This window comes from Zosterops lateralis (genome assembly GCF_965231275.1).
Source record: "Zosterops lateralis genome assembly, chromosome: 25".
In the NCBI taxonomy this organism is placed as follows: Eukaryota; Metazoa; Chordata; class Aves; order Passeriformes; family Zosteropidae; genus Zosterops; species Zosterops lateralis.
In genome coordinates, this window is record NC_139785.1 from 2,674,277 (window position 1) to 2,695,921 (window position 21,645).

The 21,645-nt window shown below is 43.3% G+C and overlaps 1 protein-coding gene across 2 annotated transcripts in view; it reads left to right on the top strand.

Moving 5' to 3' along the window:
* Positions 1-21,645, top strand: part of ARHGEF12 (Rho guanine nucleotide exchange factor 12) — an 80,897-nt gene that overhangs the window by 16,584 nt on the left and 42,668 nt on the right. The window contains exons 2-4 of one of the 2 annotated variants that reach the window (XM_083877856.1): positions 17,531-17,554; positions 18,391-18,479; positions 19,824-19,880. In XM_083877856.1, coding sequence (XP_083733982.1) covers positions 17,531-17,554; positions 18,391-18,479; positions 19,824-19,880 — 170 coding nt within the window. The remainder of the gene's footprint in view (positions 1-17,530; positions 17,555-18,390; positions 18,480-19,823; positions 19,881-21,645) is intronic. The other variant, XM_083877857.1, reaches the window with a different exon arrangement.

The following is a 21,645-nucleotide window of genomic DNA, read 5'->3' on the forward strand; positions in this document are numbered from 1 at the left end:
CACTGCTTAAAAATGCACGTGTGGATCTATCCCATATCCTGGTGGTGTCTGAATGGGATTCTTTGTCAAGAGCAGATTGTTTTCATCCCTCCCTGTTTGAACATCCCAGAAACTGGGAGTGAGGTTTGGCCTGTCCAGCTAAACTGCAAATAACAGAATGGAATCCCAGGCTGGGTTGGGTTTGGAGGGACCTCAGAGGTGATTTTGTCCCCTGGGCACTGAGAATTCCAGATTTCTGTGCTCACAGGCACTGACCTCCAGCAAACACTGCATTGGACCTGAGGCCATGGAAAAGGCTCCCAAAATTGAGTGACAGCCCTGGGATTGTGGGTGTGGGGTTTGGATAGAAGTGTGTGATAGCACAGGGGGGAAAACTTAGAAATTAAGGTTTTAAAATATAGTAATATATATATATATAAAGCAAGATGGAGGATTTAGGGCAGAGGCTGAGTCCTTCTTTTTCACCTTCTTCTCCATGGCTCTGGATGGTGTTTTGTAACTGGATAGAAAAATCTTCATTATGAGCCACAGGTGGTTGGTTGTTGGGTTAAAAGTAAAAATAATTTAGGTGTCATTTCATAATTGGACAGTTTATCCTTAAAAGGCCTTGTAGAGACAGAAATAGGGGCCGTTTTTAGTTTGTAGCTTGAAGTGGTGTAAAACTCATGGTTTGTAATATAGATGAGAATTAATAAACATCAGAGTCTGAACAAGAAATATCATCCTCCAGCATTGAATCCTGACTCTGGCAGAGAAAAAAGAAAATAAAATGTGCTAATCAGAGACACCTTCCACTATCCCAGGTCACTCCAGCCTGGCCTTGGACACTTCCAGCCTGAATTATCTTCCCACATCCAGAATGCTGAGAGTTTTTGTGTTTCCAGCAGTGGCAGGACGGGATGCTGAGCTCTCCTGGATTCTTTCCACAGGCTCAGCTCCTCGGGGAGAGCTCAGCTCCCTCCCTCTGGAGCTCTGGGAAGTTCAGCTTTTCCCAGGCCTGGGGGAAAGGTCTGGAAATTCTGTGTCAATATTTACCAGAGCCCAGCCTGGCCAGGGCAGGGCTGGGATTGGAGTGAGAAGAGGAGCTTGGCAAGAAGTAAAGATTTCCTTAATCAATATAAAAAATATTGAGGACCAGTATTGCTGCTCTTTGCAAAGAGCAAAATCTCAAAATTCTGGGAAGTGAAACCTGGGATGTTCAGGCTTGGAACTTGTGTGATGTTTTTAGAAGCATTTATTTAACTCAATTTTCATCCATTTTATTATTCTTTATTCGAAATAAGCAAAGACAACTCTTCAAATGAGTTTTTCACTACTTATTCCCACCCCATCTTTCCCATGTTTGTGGATTTCTTTTTCAATTATGTATTTTTTCCATGGTTTTCCTTATCCTCCTTTCCTGCTGTTGTCCAGCACTGCAGAAATCCCCTTGGATTTAAAACACTGATATTCCACTTCCAGTCCTCACCATTTCTTGGCTCTCTCTAATTTCTCCTAAAAAACCTGATTGCATCAGACTTTCTTGCTTTTTATGGTCATTTTTCTTTTCTTTTTTTTTTTTTTTTCTTTTTCCCCTCCTCCAAATTGTTTTCTTATTATGTCCTGTGCCTGAGCGTGCTGGGGGAAGGAAATCTGGGAAATCAGAGTAGGAAGCAAGATAGAGGCTTCCATTCCTGAATCTTTCTTGTTTTTACACTGTTTCCTGGCAGCTGCCTTGCTTTGCACTTGAAAGGGATGTATTGTGTTGCTTTCTCCCCCCAAAAAAACTGCAGATAAAATAGAAATAAAAATTAATTCTGGGTTTTTTTTTAAAGTTAATTATTTCCATAAGTTAAAAAAACTTTGCAGACAGCAGTTAAGTCTTACATGATTCTACCCTAAAGTCCTTTTTTTTAATACTAAATGTTTTTCCTGATAGATTGAAATTTCATTTGGATTCTTCAAAGTCTGTTTGACTCTTTTATAACAAAGAGAAGCTGCAATATCCATTTCTGACCCTTTTAAGCTTGTTTTATGGTACAAATGCATTTCTTTTCCCCAGTGCTCGTGCCACTAACAGAATTGTTGTGTTTCAGGGCATTGAAAATGTCCCTTCTGAGTTAAAAAGCCTTGAAGCAGATTCCTTTTGTATTCCTGGTTCCTCCTCATTGATTTTAATGACTTTGAGATAAATATTTTGCAGGAAAATTTGAAATGGATGAATTTGAGGGTTTTTTTGCAAAAATATTTATTTATATAATATATATATATATGATACACAAATACATATATAAAAGGCATAAATATGTAAAAGACAAATAAATATATAAAATACACAAATATATAAAAATAATACATAATACTCTATAATGTTTTATGTATTTTTATGATTGTCAAGCAACCTACACCCTTAAATTGGTGCCAAGGGTAGACTGGGAAGGCAGCTGGGAAATGTGAATTTGCTCTGTACAGAGAAGGAAATGGGAAATATCAACGTTCTAACCAAAATATCATTTAGTAAATTACCATTTATTGGTCTGTCAGATTGTCCCATCTGTGTTTCACTTGATGATGAAGAGCATTAGGGAGGAAAAAAAATGTGGAAATGCTCGATTTTTAGACTGGAACCCAAGTTTAAAAATATCTGTGTTTTGACACCCTGAGCAGAGGCTGGTTTGGTGCGTGTGATTCTCACTCAGGCACGAATAAACTGGATTTACAGCCCCTTTTCCCCTGGATTCCTTAACTCTGTGATTCCACAGTGGTTAAAAAAACCCAATATTGATGATTTTTCCCAAGGATTGACAAGATCCAGTGAGAATATGAGCTGATCCTGGTCCTGCTGCATCCTCCCCTATGGGTTCCCATTTTCTTCTGGCCAGAGCTGACATTTTCTGATTTGTGAAATTCCTAGAAAATTGAAGAGCTGGGCAAACATTTCAAAATAGGAACCAATGAGACGGAGCCCTCTGTTATTTCAAAAATGATAATGGATGGAAAAGGGAGAGAGAAGGATGGAAAATACGAGTTCTGGCTGGGAAATTATTGCATGGAGCAGGGAGATGGAGGGGTAGGAGTTGATTTCTTTGGCTTCCTGTCTTTGGGTAATTGCAGCCCTGTGCTGCACTTGTGGCTTGGAGATGATGGTTGGTACCAGCATCTTGTTGGACAGGCTGAAAAAATATGGTCATGAGAACTGAGGAAAATGCAAAGAAGAAAATAAGTCTTTATTAATGTATTAAAGTGGTTTGCTGCAGTTTCGTTTTTTTTTTTTTTGACAGGACTCGTGGTTTTGGGAAGGTGGGAGGGAAGGAAAATTAAAAAAAAAAGCAGAATTTAATGAGGAATAGGGTAATTGAAGCCAAATCAACAGCAGTGAGTTTGGTGGAGTTCTCTGGGGTTTCATGGCGAGGACTAAAATAGAGCTGTTGGTTTTTGCTGCTCTGTCTGGACGTGGCAGTGAATGGGGAGCTGAGCCCGGGGAAGATTTACATTAATCAAACACAAACAGACAGTGTAGCGTGAAGAAATTTCTATCCCGCCAGCACCGCTCCCAAACTTCATTAGCTTATTGGGGCAGAAAAAGAAAACAGCCCCTTCACCCTGCAATCCTTCCCCGGGGCTTCACCACCGGGGGAAGCTCAAAAAACCCTCCCAGAGCCCCCCTGGTTTGACCTCTGAGTTTCCTTCTGTGCACGGAGGTGCTTCATTCCCCTTTTTCCTCCTCCCCACTCGTGGAACAGCCCAGGGGTTGTGTTTTCCTGCCGGGCTCTGCTTTCCCAGGTGCCCAGAAAAGGCAAATGTGTGCCCAGCGTGACCCTGGGAAAGGCTGGCAGTGGATTGAGGGGAAAGGCTCAGTGCCCTCTGCCAAGCCTTTGTTCCTGGGCCTCGTGATGCTCGGATCAGTGTTGGGATTTCCTGCTGGGAACGCACACAAATCTATATTTTATTTCTATAAATATGTGTATATATATATATATAAATATAATATATACATATATATGTATATAATACGCATATATACATAAAAATATATATAAATATAAATAAACTTAAAAATAGCTATGTAAAAAGTATTTTATATATATTCATATAATATGTATTTTTATATAAAATATGTATATATTATATATACTTATATATAAAATTATACATAATTTTACATATAAATATATACATACATAATACATATATAGGACATATATACATAATACACATATATATAGTATGTATATGTATACACATAATACATATATAAAATTGCACATAAATAATATATAAAAATAAAATAATTTTTATATATTTATATAAATATAAATATGTTTTTATATAAATAATACATAAATTATACATAAATAATATATAATATAAAATAATTTAAATAAGTTTTTATATTAAATATATATTTATATAAAAATATATTATTTTTATATATATTTATATGCGTGCGTATAGATGTGCACAGAACAAACACATCCATCCACCACATATATATAAACACAAATATATATATATATATATATATATATATATATATATATATATATATATACACACATTTTTTCCTGCCCTCCTCTCCCAGCCCCAGAACAGCTGGAAATGCTGAATTTTCTAATCCCAGCTCTCTCTCCCTCTCCCCTGCTCCCCTGTTGCCGTGGGCTGGCCATGGCTGGATGCTGCTCTCTCTCCCCATGAGCAGCTCCTGATGCTGCCTGGGAGGAGGTGGGAGAGAAGAGGTGGAGTTTCTTCCCTCCCCTGGGTGGTCAGTGAACAATCAGGCAGATCCTCCCAAGGAGACCCGAGGAGAAGCCTGAAAACACCAAAGAGCAGCTCAGGCTGCTGGGGAGGATTTGGGATCAGAACCTTCCCCTGGGATGGGCCCTTGGGATGGCCCTGCTGGGCTGACTTTGGCGTGTGGAACAGGTAACCCCGAGCCTTTGTTCCTATCCCTGAGCCAGGAATACCTGCCTTGCATGCAGAGCAGAGAGAAAGGATTTTTCCTTTAATATCTACTGGAAAAAAGGGTGGGAGGGGAGGTTTGTCTCCTTTTTTTTTTTTTTCCTTTCCTCTTTTAATAGCTGCTATGTGAACCTGAGTTACTCCTTTGTATTTTCATGGTGAAAATGGCCAGTTTAATGTGTTTGCTGTGCAAATCTGTGTCTTGGTGTCTGAGCTCAAGAACAAAGGTTTTGACAGCCTGGAAAGATGCTTTAGATGTAGATGCTGGCAGCACTCCCTTCTTTCCATTTCCCAGTAATTCCATACCAGACCTTCCTCAGCAGCCACAGGGAATGTGATTTTTGATAAGCTGATATTTTATCCATGTTGATGTTAAATTAGCTGTTGGTACTCAGGCAACCATCTCTGAGCATTTTGGGTGGGGTTTATTTTTCTAAATGCATTTTTCACCGATCTGTTTGTTTTTATCATTTTATTTTATCGTAAAGTGTCCTAAAATTTAAATTGTCTCAGTCCCAGTGATGGTGTGGACAGATTGGAGGCAGTGTTGCTACAGTGACAGCCATCAGCACTGAGGGAAAATGCAGTGTTTTGTACTGGTACCCGAGGTTGTGATGTAGGAAGGCTGTGAGATGCTGGGGGGGGATTTGTTGTTGTTGTTGTTGTTGTTGTTTTGAATATAAATATGAATACAGGCAGTGAGGGCTGGCAGTTCTCATCATCCTGCCTGATCAGGGGGAGGCACCAAGAGCTGAGGGTGTCACTGAACCCAGTGGGGAAACAAATCCAATCTGGCATTTTTGCTGCCTTGGTCATCTCCATATCATTATTATTATTATTATTATCCATACCTTTTCCACAAATCTTGGGGATTTTGCTGCAGTCACCTTTTAGCAGCTGGGAGCTTTCCTGAGTAAATATTTGTTGGGTTGTTTGTTTTTTTTTTTTTCTCCCTCTTTTTGCTTGTATTTTTATTTATTTTACGAGTCCCAAGAGGCAAATATTAATACAAACACATCCAGAGGCCTATTAATAGCTCTGGGTTTGACTCACAAGCTGTTCTCAGGATCTTGAGCCATTTTACAAGGAGCTTCACTCCTGGATTTTTATCTTCCATTTTACAGTCGGAGCAGCAGGGCTTGATGTTGCTGAGAAATCCTAATCCTGTGTTCTGCTCCAGTCCTTCCCATCACTCTTTCTGGATTTATGCTGTAGCTGAGATGGAGGGGAGATGAAAAGGGAAGGAGCAGAGCATGCCACAGATGCCTGTGTACATTTTTTCCCTCCTCGTGCAATGTGTGCTATGTGCATCTTCCCTCTTGTGTTTTATGAGCCTGAGCTGCGTTTGGGGGCAGAAATAATTGGTTTGCATATCCCAGAAGCCTCTTGCTTTTCTTCTTAGGCCATTTAAACAACTGAGATAGCTCCAACTCCAGTACACAGCACTGCTAATCTCTTTATAGCTCGGCTGACATAACATTTTCTTTTTTTGGAAAACTGCAATGTATGGTGGAGAAACTTTCTGTGGATGCTCCTCAAATGTGAGCGAGTGCTGGGACACAAACGCTGCTGGGAGGTGTGCAAGCCACCAAGGTGAAATGCTCATTTAGTTAGAATTTAGGCTCCAATAGTTTGGTGTTTGTGTCTACAGGAGGAAAACTTGAGCAGAATTAGCTGTGAAGGACTAAGAGCTAAAAATACACTTGTACAGGTTAAGCAACACTGTGGTAATGATTTCTTGATTTTCCCTCTGTGCTGCAGCTTCCCTTTGTAAAAACTGTGCATCCAATTTTTCCCTCGGTGTAAATTAAGCCACTGGGAGCACTTTGCCTTTGGGTGGTTTTAGACACATTAACTGTAAATTAGTTTATGGCAGCTGGGAAGTGTTTGGAAGCTCTGCAGAGGTCAGAGGGGTGGATGCTGTCTGCACATCCCAAGCAGAGAATGGGCGTAATTTGGCCAAAGGTTCATCACTGAGTGGGAGAAGGGAAGGCAGGGCTGGAAGTGCTTTTGGGTTCAGCGTCTGCTTGGCTTTGAACTTAGAAACTGCTGGTTCTGATGAGCAGGCAAGTCTTGGCTTACATTTTCCAGAGCAGTAAATGCACATGAACCTTTAAAACAGCCTAAGGAGGGCTGAAGGGAAATTTAAATTAAGACGAGGTGCCTGCTGACCTCGTTTGTCACAGCAGTAACTTAATGAAACTTTTGGGTTGTGCAGGAGGTCAGACAAACTGATGATAACTTTGGAATATGTAAATCCATGGGGGAAGGTGCTGCTGAGCTCCTGTGCTGCTGCTGCTGATGTTGTCAGGTCGTAGTGACAACTGTGGCAGGGGAAATCACAGAATTCTAGGATGGTTTGGGTTGGGAGGGACCTTAAAAATCATCCAGTCCTATGGCCAGGGACACCTTCCACTATCCCAAATTGCTCCAGCCTGGCCTTGGACACTGCCAGGGATCCAGGGGCAGCCACAGCTGCTCTGGGCACCCTCCCAGGGAACAATTCCATCCCAATATCCCATCCAACCCTGCACTCTGTGAGTTTGAAGCCATTCCCCCTTGCCCTGTCACCCCAGCCCTTGTAAAGAGTGTCTCTCCATCGTTCCTGCAGCTCCAGGAAGGCCACAATGAGGTCACCCCTGAGCCTTTATCTTCTCCAGAGCAATCCCAATTCTCCCAGCCTTTCCTCTGCTCACCTTTGTGACAGTGACACATTGAACCAGGCAAAGCTGATGATGCTGAGGAGCACAGCACCACCTTAGCCTTGTCAACTCTTTAATGCATCATTTGAAAGACTCATAGGAGGAATAATAAATGTCCTGTTGCAGGTTCTTCAGGGCACTCTCACTAGTTCCAGGCCATGGAGGTGTGGTGTTCCTGTGCCAGGCAACTGTACTCACTCTCCAGAAATGTGAACTCTGGGCCAAATACTCCTCTGTGCCTCTGAACCTTGTACATATATTTGCAAAACTTAAAGCTGCCTAATTGGAGGCAGCGTTGGGCTGTTTTGAAAGCTACATTTCCAGTTGTATTACGTGCTGCGTGTTGGGTTGGATTGGGGTTGGGTTGTTTTTTTTTTTTTTTTTTTTTCTCTCTCCTCCCTTTCTAATTGCTGTCTTTTGCTGTTTTTAAGGACTGTTTCCACACCAGGCTCGTTGCTGGTTCATAACAACCACAAGCTGGGTATGGCATTAATAAGGAACTAGGCTTGGTGCCTAATGAAATGCACAAACTGCTCCCCACGCTGGGGCAGCACCAGTGATCCCATCCTTGGGTGTGTTTGTGTGTCAGGTGAAAGCAAATCCCGTGGCTTTCTACAGCTTTGGGTCTCTCTGCTCTGCTTAGGAAAATAAAATTATCTTATTGCTTTTATTTATTTTTTTTTTTTTTTTTTTTTTGGGCTAGTTGAGCAGAGAGCTGCTGCAGACTCCATGGAGGAGGAGGAGGAGGAGGAGGAGTGGGGCTGCTGCCACTGAGCCAGCTCTGCGCTGCAATTATTGGCAAGCCAAGCAAACATTTCATTTCCCTGTAATTAGCTGCAGTTTAGGGAGGGCAGGTTAATTTGGACTCCACGCCCTGTCTGCGCAAAAGGAACCCCAGTGCTTGGTTTGATGCTTTCAGGCTGTGGGCAGAGGGGTTTAAGAGGATTTTTTCAGAAGTGAAAGCTGCAGGGATGAATCACAACAAACATGTTCTACCCCTCTTCCTTCCCTTCTTCCAAACAGCAACAGCTCAGGATGCAAAGATGGTGTGAAAATATGGAGACAATTGGATATTTTGAGGCTCTTGTGGTATGGCCAAACTCATATTTGACATATTTTGGATATATTGCCATATTGGATATTTTGGGGCTTTTCTGGTATGGCCAAACTCATATTTGACATATTTTGCATATATTGGCATATTTCAGCTTTTTCTTCCTTGAGCTCTCTAGGCCTGGGAATATTTGTCTGTGGCCTACTTGAAAATAAATAAATGAGTGAGAAAACAGAGTTACAACTTCTGAAATCACAAGCTTGACCTTTCTCCTGTACCTGGTCACTCGTGTAAAATGGGTCATGGAGTAAAAGCTTGGAAAGGAACAAATGCTGAACAAATCCTGAATGTTTCTTCTCTGCCGTGCGTTCGTTGTGTGTGAATTTTTGTGATGAGAACATTTGCTGGGAACTCTTTTTAGCAAAAACACTTGAGCCTCTTTCAGCATTTGTGACGTTTAATTTTGTCCCGTTTCAAAGCTGTCAATTTTATGTTTTTTTTTTCTTTTCCCAGAGGTGAAAACTGAGAGATTCAGTAATTTGTAACCAGTCACGCTGGGAAACCAGTAGGAAATTACCTTGGATTTGGCAACCTCTGTTCCCCACCAATTTCTGAGCGGGGTTTGTGCTTGCTCTGAGCTACATCCAGTGGCCAAACCTTACCCAAATCTGGCTTTTGGGTTGAATCTAAAGGCAGCATTTAGGAAACACAAACAACCTGGTTTATTTATGTTCCCTCCAGTGCCCCCTCCCCACTTTTCATTTGTTTGCTGCTTCCAGCCCCTTGCAGGGATATGAAACAATAAATGGCCTTGTGTGACAACCTCAGGGCCTGCAGAGGGAAAAGCTGCTGCTCCTTCTGAGCCTTGGAAGTCAGTCAGGAGTGGAGGAACAGCACTGGCTGTGAGAATGTCCCTGTGCCCTCCCCTTGGAGAGTTTCTGCGGGGACTCAGAGTCCTCGCAGGGTCCTGGCCCGAGCGGCGGAGCAGCACAAAGGGCACATTGAGAGTGGCTCTGCTGGGGAAGCCCTCCTTCCCTGCCTGCCCACTAAATGCAGCTCTTTCTCCATGAAAAGCCCTGACATCAGCTCTTGGAAAAATCCAAGTGCTTGTGTCATGGAAAAAAAGCTGAGGCACTTGCTTGGGCTGGGGCTGAATGACTGAACTGTGGGTGAAACCTCTCTGGAGATGCTTTTTCTTCTTCCTTTTCCCCATGCTGCTGTTCACAGGGAGGCTGAAACCTTTCCCCTGTCAGGGTTTCACAGGGAAGGACACTGAGGAAAGAGCTACAGCTGGCTGTAGTAAACTCGGAGCAGCCTGCTTGTCATTTTTACAGGGCAGAGGATGATGATACATTCCTGTACCATCAGGAAATTCCATGTGTGGAGGCAAATCTCCAGATTCTTGCTGTTTGTTTTATGGAGAAGATTTATCTTTGCGTTCTGTTTTCCTTTCAGAATTTTAAGCTGGTTTCTTTTTCCTCTTTTCTTGCTCCCTTCTCATGCTGCCACCTTTTCTTCACCCCTCTTGATGAAGCCCTCACCCAGAGCCAACCACAGGAATGAAAGAGAAATCTGTATATATTTAATATTTTGAAGCTCAAAGAGGAAGCATCCTGTGAAGCCAAGGCACCAGTGGAATTCTCTTTCCCTGTAGAAAATCTTGGAGCCCTGACCCTCCCCATCCTACAGATGGAACTTGCCAGCCTTCCAGACTTTGATTTTTATCAAATTCATCTTAACCTAGTTTAAGTGTTTGGCTCAGCACGTTGGTTGCCATAGCACCAGTCCCTTGCATTGATCCATGCCCTGATCCATCAGGAAATATGCTGATGGGCTCTCTTGGCTACTCTGCATTTTCTCTGCTAAAAGGAAAATTGAATGGCCTGTTCTGGTTATGGATAGAGATGTTAGTGGTCTGAAAAATGAAATAATATTGAGTGAGAGGCATTTGCTGATGTTTTATGAAGGCTAATGCAGCACTGAGGCTGCTGGGGATGTTCAGGGGGAGTTTGACACTAAATTTCCTTCTCTGAAGGCAACAACTCCTGTCCATGGGGCTGTCAGCAGTGCAAGGTTAATAATGCCAGTGAGGATTCCTCTGTGAGTCACTGCGTCAGCTGTGCTGCCTGCCTCGGACTGCCACAAAAATAACACTGAGCTGCAGAGCCTGCCTCCCTCCTGCCTCCCTGCAGCTCCCAAAATCCATCCTTGGGCTCTGACAGCCCCAGGAATCCTCCCATTGGGGTCCCTGTTTCCCTGCTCCATGTGTCCAATCCATTGCCATTGCTGTGCAGTGAGTTTTGGGTTTATTTATCTCTAAAATCTATCCTTATGCTCTGACAGCCCCCAGGAATCCTCCCCATTTGGGTCCTGTTTCCCTGCTCCATGTGTCCAATCTGTTCCAATTGCTATGCAATGAGTTTTGGGGTTGATATTTATCCCTAAAATCCATCTGTAGGTTCTGACAGCTCCCAGAAATCCTCCCCATTTGGATCCCTGTTCCACTGCTCCCTGTGCCCAATCCGTTGTCATTGTTGTGCAATGAGTTTTGGGGTTGTTATTTTATTTATCCCCAAAATCCATCCTTAGGCTCTGACAGCTCCCAGGAATCCTCCACATTGGGGTCCCTGTTTCCCTGCTCCGTGGGCCCAGTGTGTTCCCATTGCTGTGCAGTGACTTTTGGGGTTGTTATTTTATTTAGGGAAAAACCTCAGTGGTTTCCTGAGCCTTCAGTGCTTTGATTTGTGGAAAAGATGATCCAGCAGAAAGCTGCCCTTGCCGTGGGTTGTGCTGGGGATGGAAGGGATGTGAGTGAGGACGTGACTGGACTGGCTCTGTTGGATCAGGGCTGTCCCAGGCTGGCTGATGTGCTTCCTGCAGTTGGTGCCTGTGTTTTCTCCTCTTTTCCAAGAGGAGAAAACACTTGCTGCAGCTCTCCACTTGCTGTATCCATGTTTTCCCTGTCAGTTGTTACCTGCTCAGCTCCTCTGGCTCTCCCCCTGCCCTGTGTCCTTTTCCCTGGGACACAAAACTGCCTTCAGCTCCATGGAGCTGTTCCATGTCAGCACTCTCCCCTGAAACCTTTGTCAGGGCTTTTAAAAACCTGCTCTGGTGGATCTGTGCCTCTGCAACGCTGGAAAACAAATCCCCTTCCTTGTTTTTCTTTCATTCTGTCTCTTCCCAGATGAAATTCTGGGAGTTATTTGCAGAATAGCGTTTATGTCAGTGCTTACTGTGCTTTCAGGGCACTTAAAGCTCCCAGGTTTCGAGAGAAAATGCATCATTTCTCTGAGTGCTGTCAGTGAGCTCCAATCAGGGTGTTGGAAATGAAGTTTAATAGGTGTGAAAGGAGCTGGATGCGCTAGGAATAGTCCTGGAATTGTTCAGTGATTTTTACCTGTCACCAAAGAAAAAAGACTGTTTTTTCCAGGATCTGTTTGGGGATAGATGAACAAGAGGAGAGAACAATCCTGCTCAGCATTCCCAAATCCTGAACACCCATCCCTGGCACTGTCCAAGGGATAAATGGGGCTGGGAGCAGCCTGGGACAGTGGAAGGTTTCCCTGCCTATTACAGGATGAGCTCTAAGGTCCTTCCAACCCAAACCATTCTGGAATTCTGAGTGAATTTAAATCACTTTTCACCAAAATCCATGGAGCTGATGGTGGCCAAAGGCTTCTCATGACTCATGACTTGGTGGAGACCTCCTGAATTAGGATGAGATTTTAAAAAGCCAGAGTTTGGGGTTTTTACTGGGGGGGACTTTGAGATAACCTTTGATTTTCCTCTTCTTCTAAACGTGTCAAAAAGACCAATGATGAACCCTGGTCCTGTTTCTCCTCCTGAATTTGGCATCATCAGTTGTGTTGGCTGCTTTTCTTTGAAATCCACCATTCATTCAGAGGGATTTTTTTTCCAGCAACAAGCAACATCTTATTTAAATGAACCTAATAAAGCACTGAAGCAGCTTCCTTTGCAACTGTTCATCTCCTAATTAAAGATTAGTTCTGTCAAGCAAGCAGTTTTTTGGCTGTTCTCTCCTGCGCGGGTTTCACAACGTTTCTTACTCATCTGGGCACAAGTTGGAGTCATTTCTCCTTGCACACACACACACAAGTTTCATTTCAGGCCTGTGAGAGCAGCCCTGGAACTAAAGTTAGGCACATGAATAAATATTTCCAAGGTTGAGGCCTTTGTCTGAATCTAAATATTTTTCTCTTTGATCAGCTTTGGAGATAGCAGTTACTTGAATTCTGGTAATATTTTAGTAGGAGAGGAAAAAAAAAAAAAAAAGAAAAAGCCCCAACATGGTTATCTGGATGCTGTGCTATTTATGGTCAGCTATATTTTCAACCTAGAATGGAATGCTTTGTACTGCTGGAAGCTGGGAATCCTCCCCTGCTCTCCTATTTTTTTTTTGACACATTAAGTCTTCAAATTACCTTTTATTTTTTTTTTTCTGCTTGGCTTTAAGGTGGTTATTAGGCACTGGCTGGTGGTGGAGATGTGTGAGCTAACCTGAAATGCAATGTTTAATCCTGTGTTAGTGCTCGTAGGTGTATTTTCCTCACTTAAATAGATTTTCCTAATGCACCGTGACTAAGAAGACACACTTTCAGTCACTTGATGCATTTAAATGACTCAAATTATTCGGACCCAGTGTTTTAAAAACAAAAAAATCTGACTTGGCTTATAATTGGTGCTGGTGTTGGGGAGAGTGGAACAACCCGTTTGGAAATGTGCTGATGTTCATCAGTTATCAGACAAAATGTCTACAGGGTTTTTATCGTGGAGCCTAAACTTGCCAGCTCCCTTTGGAATTGAGGCTCCAGCTGTTCACCACACCCTGCTCTGCCTTCTTGCTGCTGTTTACAGTAGGAGGTGAAATGTATTTTAATTTGAATTATGTTGTGCTGGGTGCTGTAGCACAGTGAGGGGATTTTCAAGGCTGTTTTCACATTTAATGTTATTTCCAAGTGCAGATCAGTTGCACTGAAACAAGATAAACTCATGGGAGCTCCTCTGTGGTCTTTGATCGGATTTTTATCCATTTTTACTCCATTTCCTGCTGTAGTGACACAGTGTTTGAGAGATGAGAGATGTCCTCCAGGTGGTATTCAGGCAGGGGAATGGGAAAAGGGAGGAGTGTGGTGCTGAGTGCTCCCAGCAAGGATCAGTGCTGCAGCCTCAGCTCAGCTGGCCCTTCCACCTGAAATTTCTGTGATTTCATGACTTGGTGCCCAGGAATGATTTCAGATCCAGGAGGGGAGGGATTTTGGGGGCTGGAGAGCTTCACCTTCAGCCTGGCTGGGCAAAGCCCATCCCTTTCCTGCTGTGATTTTAGGGAATACCTGTGGAGCAAACGAAAGGCAGGAGAGTATGGATTGGTGGTTGTGCAGCACCCAGAGACTTTGCTGGGATGATCTGCTGCCTCCATCCCTGCTCCCCTTCCCTACCTCCATCCCTGCTCCTATCCTGTCCCTGCTCCCCTTCTCTGCTCCCCTTCCCTGCTCCCCACCATGTCCCTGCTCCCCTATCCCTGCTCCCTGTCCCTGCTCCCACGTCCCTGACTCCATCCCTACTTCCCAACCTCTCCCTGCCTCCATCCCTGCTCCCCATCCTGTCTCCTCTCCCCATCCCTGCTCCCAACCTGTCCCCTTTCCCTATCCCTGGTCCCCAGCCTGTCCATGCTCCCACCATGTCCCTGCTTCCATCCCTGCTCCTCAACCTCTCCCTGCTCTCCATCCCTGCTCCCCATCCTGTCCCCTCTCCCCATCTCTGCTCCCCATCTCTGCCTGCCTGGGACAAGGAGGAGCCTCAGGAGGCTGTTGGGTGTCCCAGGGGCTCTGGAGCTGCCTGGGCTGGGGGCTCAGCCCTGGGCTGGGGTCTCTTCCCAGGGAAGAGGATTCTCCAGAGCCAGATCCTGGCCCCCTGCGCCATCCAGCTGGAGCACAGCTCACAGAAAACTGGGGGATCAGGCACAGGGGATTTTTGGCTCCCACCCCACAGGAATTTCATATTCACCGGTAACGTCAGAGCACAGAAAAGATTCCGGTGTTTTCAGTGCTGCTTTATTTACAAAAACTTTAAAGTTCCTTCCTAAATAATTAATCACCAGTCTAGGTATAACAAGCAGAAAGGTTTTACACAACTTCTGGACCTGGAAAATAGGACATTTGTGAGTGAACAACACTGAACTCCCTTGGTGTTGTCCACAAACTCTGCAGGAACAGACCCTGCAGTTCTGGGGGCTGATGAGAACCTCTGCAGGATAAAGTTTGTCACTAAAATGCTTTGTTAAAATATTTACCAATGGTGATAGGGTTTTTTATGCAGCTCAAATGTTCAAATGCATCAGATAAAAAAAATGAGATGTAATTCATCCTAAGTGTCTTTTCCTGGATTCTTTTTTTTTTTCTCTTTTCTGCATTTCAGTGAAACTCTTGATTGCTGCTGCATCTGTTGGCTGCTCAGGGTTCAGGCAGGGTTAGATTGGCCTGAGATGACTTTGGTTTGCTTTCCTTTGGGATTCAAGCTGTCTTGTCCCTCCTTCACTGGCTGGAATCTGTAAAGGGGAGGATGACATGCTACAGAGATGTGGCTTTGCAGGTAGAGCAGAACAAGGAGAGGATGTTTCTTCTTTGAACCAGAGTGGATTTCCCAGACTTTTAAGATTAAAATAAAGCTTTTGGGGGCAGGAGGAAGGAGGCCTTGCCTTCAATTAATTAACTTTTTGCTGTTTATGCAATCACAAGCCCTATCTACCCCCCTTAATTTGGAAGCCTGCTGCTGGTAGTTCAGCTGAATTCCACGCTGTTATCTGAAAGATGGCAAATGTCTTGCTGTGGGGTAATTACTTTCAGGAACAGGCAGACAACATTTTAATTTCCCTTTGCCTAATGTGTCATCCATCAGGAGCTGGCTGTGGAGCTCCATATTAGTGCATGTTTGCACAGGGGGTTGGACAGTTTTGGGTGTATCCACCCACCCTCTGTGGCTCTCACTGCAGGACAGGGTTAGGGCTGGTCCTGGGCAGCCTCTCGGGGTCTGCAGGTGATGGGAAGGGACACTCTGGGGATTAATGTTGATCTTTGGCTGCTTTCTTTGCACTCATAACTGGTATTTTGTTCCTGCTGAGTTGTAGCTGGTGCTGTGGAGCAGTTGAGATGTTTGTATGGAGAGCACAACCAGGTCCAGTTCTTTGGGTTCATGGAGGTGTTTTATTTTGGTTTGTTAATTTACTTACCTGTACGCTGAGCTGGGAGTCACAGGGAAACCCACACTAAATTCTACCCAAAATTAGAAAAAAAATTAGAAAAAAAATTAGAAAAAATATTAGAAATCTATCAATTTTGTGCTGTAAATCTAGAAATGAATCTCACTTAAGGGAAGCTGCCCCCTGTGTAGTTTGGTGAAGCATTAATGGCACTTTGGCAGGGTTTTCATGGCTCTTCACTTCACCAGAACAAACCAGAGAAATGAGTTATTGGACTGGGCTTGTCCTGCCTGGGCTGCTCGAGGTGGAGCCATCGAGGGAAGAGGAGGTGACAAGAGGAGGTGACAGTGACAGGAGGACATTTGGGGCAGTTTAGTGCTGGAATCCTGGTTGTAATGGTCTGGGAAACTCTGGGAGAATGGTTTGGTTTATGTGTTGGACCAGCTCTGGGATGGGGCCATTGCTGAGCTCAGGATCCCAGAAATGCCAAATCCTGCAGGGATGGGGACCCCAAACCTCCCTGGGCAGCCCCTGCCAAGATTTAGCAACTTTTCCATGGAGAAATTCCTGCTGCTGTTCACCTTGAGCTGTTCCCTCCCATCCTTCCACTCATCCTGGAGAAGATCCCAGCCTGAGCCTGACTCTGGAGCTGCTCCTCGTCCCTCTCCTGTTGTCCTGTTCCCATCCCTTAACCATGGGGGGAATGTTGGTCCTTACCAACCTGGTCTGTTGAAACTGAAAACATAAAATAAAATTTAGGAATAAAATGGTGATTTGTTGCCCTGGTAACCTCTGTGGTGTTCAAAATGTGTGGGCTTGAATTTCTTTTCCTCTAGTCCTTCACCCAAGCACTTCTTGAAAAATAGGAAAATATAATATATAAATATAATATATAAATCTATATATTTATATACAATATAATAATATATATAATATATATAATATATATAATATATATAAATATATATATTTATCTACAATATATAAATATATATATGTATATACAATATATAAATATATATATAAATAGGAAAAAATGCATTAAGAATATATATTTTATATATGTGGGTAAATTATCAGCTCTAAATCATCTGCAGAGTCTTCATTTAGAGCAAAAAGTGATTTAAGTTACCTGTTCTTGCCTCTAAATTTGTGTTTTGCCTTCCAACTGAAGGATCTAAACCAGAAATGGAGTAGGGATGGAGCTGAATTTTTAAGGCTGAGAAGGAAATAATTGTGTTTTATGAGAGGAGAAGTTTTGGTGCCTTGAGCTGGAGGGGCACCCACCTTGTTCTGTCAGGAATTCAAGGAAAAAAAAGTCCTGGATTCATAAATTTCATGTTTTCCTCACTTAAAAAAATACAAATAAACTTTTTTCTCCCTTCAGCATTGGATTTGTTGCTTTTGTTATCTGTGTGTGTAATGCCACTTGGGATGGGTAATTTAATTTCAACTTTGTTGCACTTGTCTCCAAGATGGCAAGTTCATGGAGTTCCATGAAAACAGGGATTGTTTTTGTGGAGGCACCACAGAAGTGTAAAAGAACTGTTTGTATTTAACCAAATATCAAAAGATAAAAGTTCCTTAAACTTCTTTTTTTTTTTTTTTTTTTTTTTTCAGGTTTCCTCTCAAAAAACCTTCGAGGTGAGTTCCTGAAATTTGTTGGTTTTTTTTTTTAATCTGTATTGTAAGTTATGCTGCAGCGTTTTTGCAGGGGGGAAAGCTTTTTAAAAATTTCATATATTTAAATAGATAAAAAGTTTAATTAATTTAACATATTTAATACATAAATTAATTCAATATATTTAATCTATAAATTTAATATATTTAATATATAAAAAGTTTAATATATTTAAATATATATATTTAAATAAATAAATATATATATGTACAAACACAGCTTGTAGTAGCCATGACAGATGTGAGGAAATCAATATCCAGATGGGGATAAGGTGCCAAAAATAGGTTTATTTTGGCATGGGGTGACATTTGCATAGTGTGACATGGCTGGGGGCTCACCTTACCTGAGCTTTGAGATGCTCAGGGAAGGGAGGGGACACTGCTGGTGCAGGATGTGCAGGTGCTTCCCCTCTGGGAATATTCTAAATCTTTAATTCTGCCATGCTGAGATATTTAAAGTTTGCTGGGAGAGTTCAGATTTCAGGAGGGATTTTTTTTCCCATTAAATTTATTTGGCTTTTAAGATAAAATACGAGCTGATGCCGAGTGATAAAGAGAATGCACTTGCTGTTACCAATTCTGGAGGTTTCCAGGACTGTTCCTGGAACCTTGGACCCACTCCCAGAGATTGCAAGGGAGATCATTTTCCCCTTTCAATTCCGCCTGGGAATAAATTTTTTAAAGCCAACCCGATGCCTGCGTTTTAATCTGAATTTCTGGCGAGGAGGCAGAGCTGGGTGAGGAGCAGGGCAGCCCCTGGGGGCTCTGCAGTGAGGCTTTTGTGCTTTTCTGTGCCCCAGACACGGCAGCATTCTGAGCAGAGAGTCTCCAGCAGACAAGAAGCAGAAGGTCGAGCGCTGCAGCAGCACCCACGACTTCGATCCCACAGGTAAAGTCCTGAAATTCCAAAAAAAAAAACCAAACAAAAGCACTGGGGAGCAGAATAAAAAATTATTTTAATGTGGTTTTCGGAGCTGTGTTGTTCTGCAAAGGTGATGTGGGCACTGAAATGGATGTGGGCTTGATTTTAAACCACCCTCACAATCAACCCGGATTAGTGTATCAGTAAATAATTGTAACAACTTCCACTTCCAGCTAAGGCAGGAGGCAGAGGCTGTAATTAGCTGTGAGAAGTTCTTTAGTGCAGTCTGAAACTGGAGATGTGCTTGGCTCAGCCAGGGCCAGGTTTCCCTGCTGGGGTTTTAATTTTGGGGTGTTTATTTTGCTTTTTTTAGTAGATTTTGATCCCTCTCTGCCACCTGCAGAGTGAATTTGTGCTTCCCAAGGTGACCTGTTGGAATATAAACACCTCATTTTAAAGGATTTGCTATCCCACTTTCCTTTAGCCTGATTTTACTTTAGTTAAACTGGGGAAATGAGGGTGCACAGAGGATTTTTGTTCTCTCTCACTCCCCCAGAGCCTGCCAGGCTCCTGTCTGAGCCTCCTGGCCCCGTGCAAGGTGCATTTTTCCTGTCTGTGCATTCAGGCTTTTCCCTGGGGCTTGGGGAGCACAGGGGAGGAGAAGGGGAAGGGGGCACAGGTTGTAAGATGTGCACAGGGCTTATAAACCACCCTGGAAATGGGTGTTTCTGCGAGTCCTTCCACTGCACACAAAATAAATGAAAATGGGCTTTAAATGCCAGTAAAAACATTCTGTAAGGGAAAAAAAAATGGTTTAGTGCTCATCTTCTTTTCCTTTGTCCTTTGGGATAGGTAATGTAAAAGGCTGGGGGAGGTCTCAGGCTGTGAACTCATTTCATAGAAGGAATTTAACTTCTCCAGAAACGAGCTTCAGGAATCCCTGTAATCTTAATTTGCAGGAAGTCACTGCAGTGTGGAGAGCTGTTACCTGTGCTTTGATAGGGGAGCTGTGCACTGCAGAAAAGCCTTTTCTTTCCAAGGGGTGAATTCAGGATGCTGAACTGCTGTGCCTGGGCTGGTTGTTGACTCTGGGGGAGAAACCCTGGCAGAGTCTCTGTGCTCGGAGTGGTTTTTATCTGCAGAGAACTCCTTTGGTCGTGTCCTGTAACAGATTCTGTGTTACCTGTGTCTCCGTGTATTATTCACCCCTTATTCCAAGTGTTCCACCTGTGTTTTTTGTTCACATCTTATTTGTGTTTTGCACGATTTAACCCGGATAAATCTGTGTTTTTTTCATGATTTTTTTTTTTCCTCATGTTTGGTCTCCATATTTTCTATATCTCTCTCTCCTTTTCTCCTGCTCTCGTGCAGATAGCTCCTCCAAGAAGACAAAGTCTAGTTCTGAGGAGAGTAGATCCGAGACGTATGGTAAGCCAAAGCTGCAGCCTCCCCACCCTGGGCAGCTCCTGCTTTTCCTGTCTGTGATTCCCAGGCTTTTCCCCCTCCCCTGGTCTGCATGGTTGGCTCTGCAGCAGGGACTGCCCTTCCATCCTGCTTCTAGTGGTGCTCCTGGCTGGAAAATGTGTCATCTGCCACCTCTGGAGGTGTCCCTGGGTGCTGCTGGCAGTGGGGACACAGCTCCCCCAGGGCTCTGTGCTCTCAGCAAAGTCTGTGCCATGTTCTTATTGTAGGGGTTGGAGCAAGAAATTCACCTTCCTGCATTGTCTGTAGGTGTTTTCTCTTTGGGCAGGGATGGAAAAACGTGTCTGTGAATAATTGAAATCAGTGTGAGGATGTGGGTTTAAATCAGTGTGAGGATGTGGGTTTAAATCAGTGTGAGAATGTGGGTTTAAATCAGTGAGAGGATGTGAGTTTAAATCAGTGTGAGAATATGTGTTTAAATCAGTGTGAGGATGTGGGTTTAAATCAGTGTGAGAATATGTGTTTAAATCAGTGTGAGGATGTGGATTTCCCCATTCTTTGTCCCAGAGAAAGGGGGTGACCCTGTTGGCTGCAATAAATGACCCACACACACCAAGTTTGGGGTGGGAATATCCCCACACATCCTGCTGGTGTCCCTGTAGGACACAAAAGACTCCAAATAATCCAGAAGGTGAGGAGTGTAGAAAAAGAAAAGTTTATTTCCTAAATTCTTGCTACCTTTGATAAGGTGTTTTGATACAGACTTGCCATGATCAGTGAATAAAAACAACACCTCTTTAATGCTATTGATTAAACTAAAGAAACAAAAACCACCAGCTGAACAAAAATTGTTTTGAGAAAAGACAGGTATTTACTAAAGTTGTTTTGAGAAAAAGCTTTCATGAGAAACTTTTCCTTAAAAAAAAAAAATGTTAGCAACTACTGAGCAAGCTACAATTCTCTCAAACTCAAACGAGTGTTCCTACACCTTGTGGGGCCTCCCTCAGCTCTCCCAGCTGTGCCAGTCCTGGGCTGGGACACTCCCCCTGCTCTCATCACTCATCCCACTGCCAGTCCCTGCAGGGATTTGCATTCAGAGCTCAGAGTTTGGAAGGCAATGAGCACTCACAAGTTGTTTTTTTGGATCCTGTCAGGATCTTCAGCCCCTCAGACTTGGGCTGAATGTGGCTGCATTTCTTATTTCCAAGTGTGCATGTCTTGACTCCAGCCATGGGTTGCCTTTCTCTACCTTTATCTATTTATTTATTTATTTTTAATTCCTATTTAAAACAGTCTGTGACACTTTCTGGTTTTAATCTGCTCAGAAAATTGCTGCTGCTCAATCTGCTGTGGTATTTTGGATGCAGTGACTCTTCCAGAACCATCAGCTTTATCATTCCACTGGAATAAAAAAACCTGCCAGGTGTGCATGGCTGTGCTCCAGCTCCTTAACCCACCTCTGGAATACAAAGTGATGCTGTCAGAGCAAGGAGCACTAAAAAATAACCCAAAAAACAACCCAACACCACCAACCCTGAGGAGTTTAAACCAACACAGGCATGTTGGGAAAAGCTGGTGCAGTCTGGGGAGGTGTGTCCTCTTCTTTCTGGGAGATCTCTTCACTTCCCCTGGAATTTTGAATCACACACTTATTTTTTTTTTTTTTTCTTTTAGAAAAAGCCAAGTAATATGATAATCACGTTCCTCAGGGTGTGAGAGTGTTCCTTCAGCAGCTGTAAACAGCTTTGGAGGGTGCCTTGATGGAAACCTG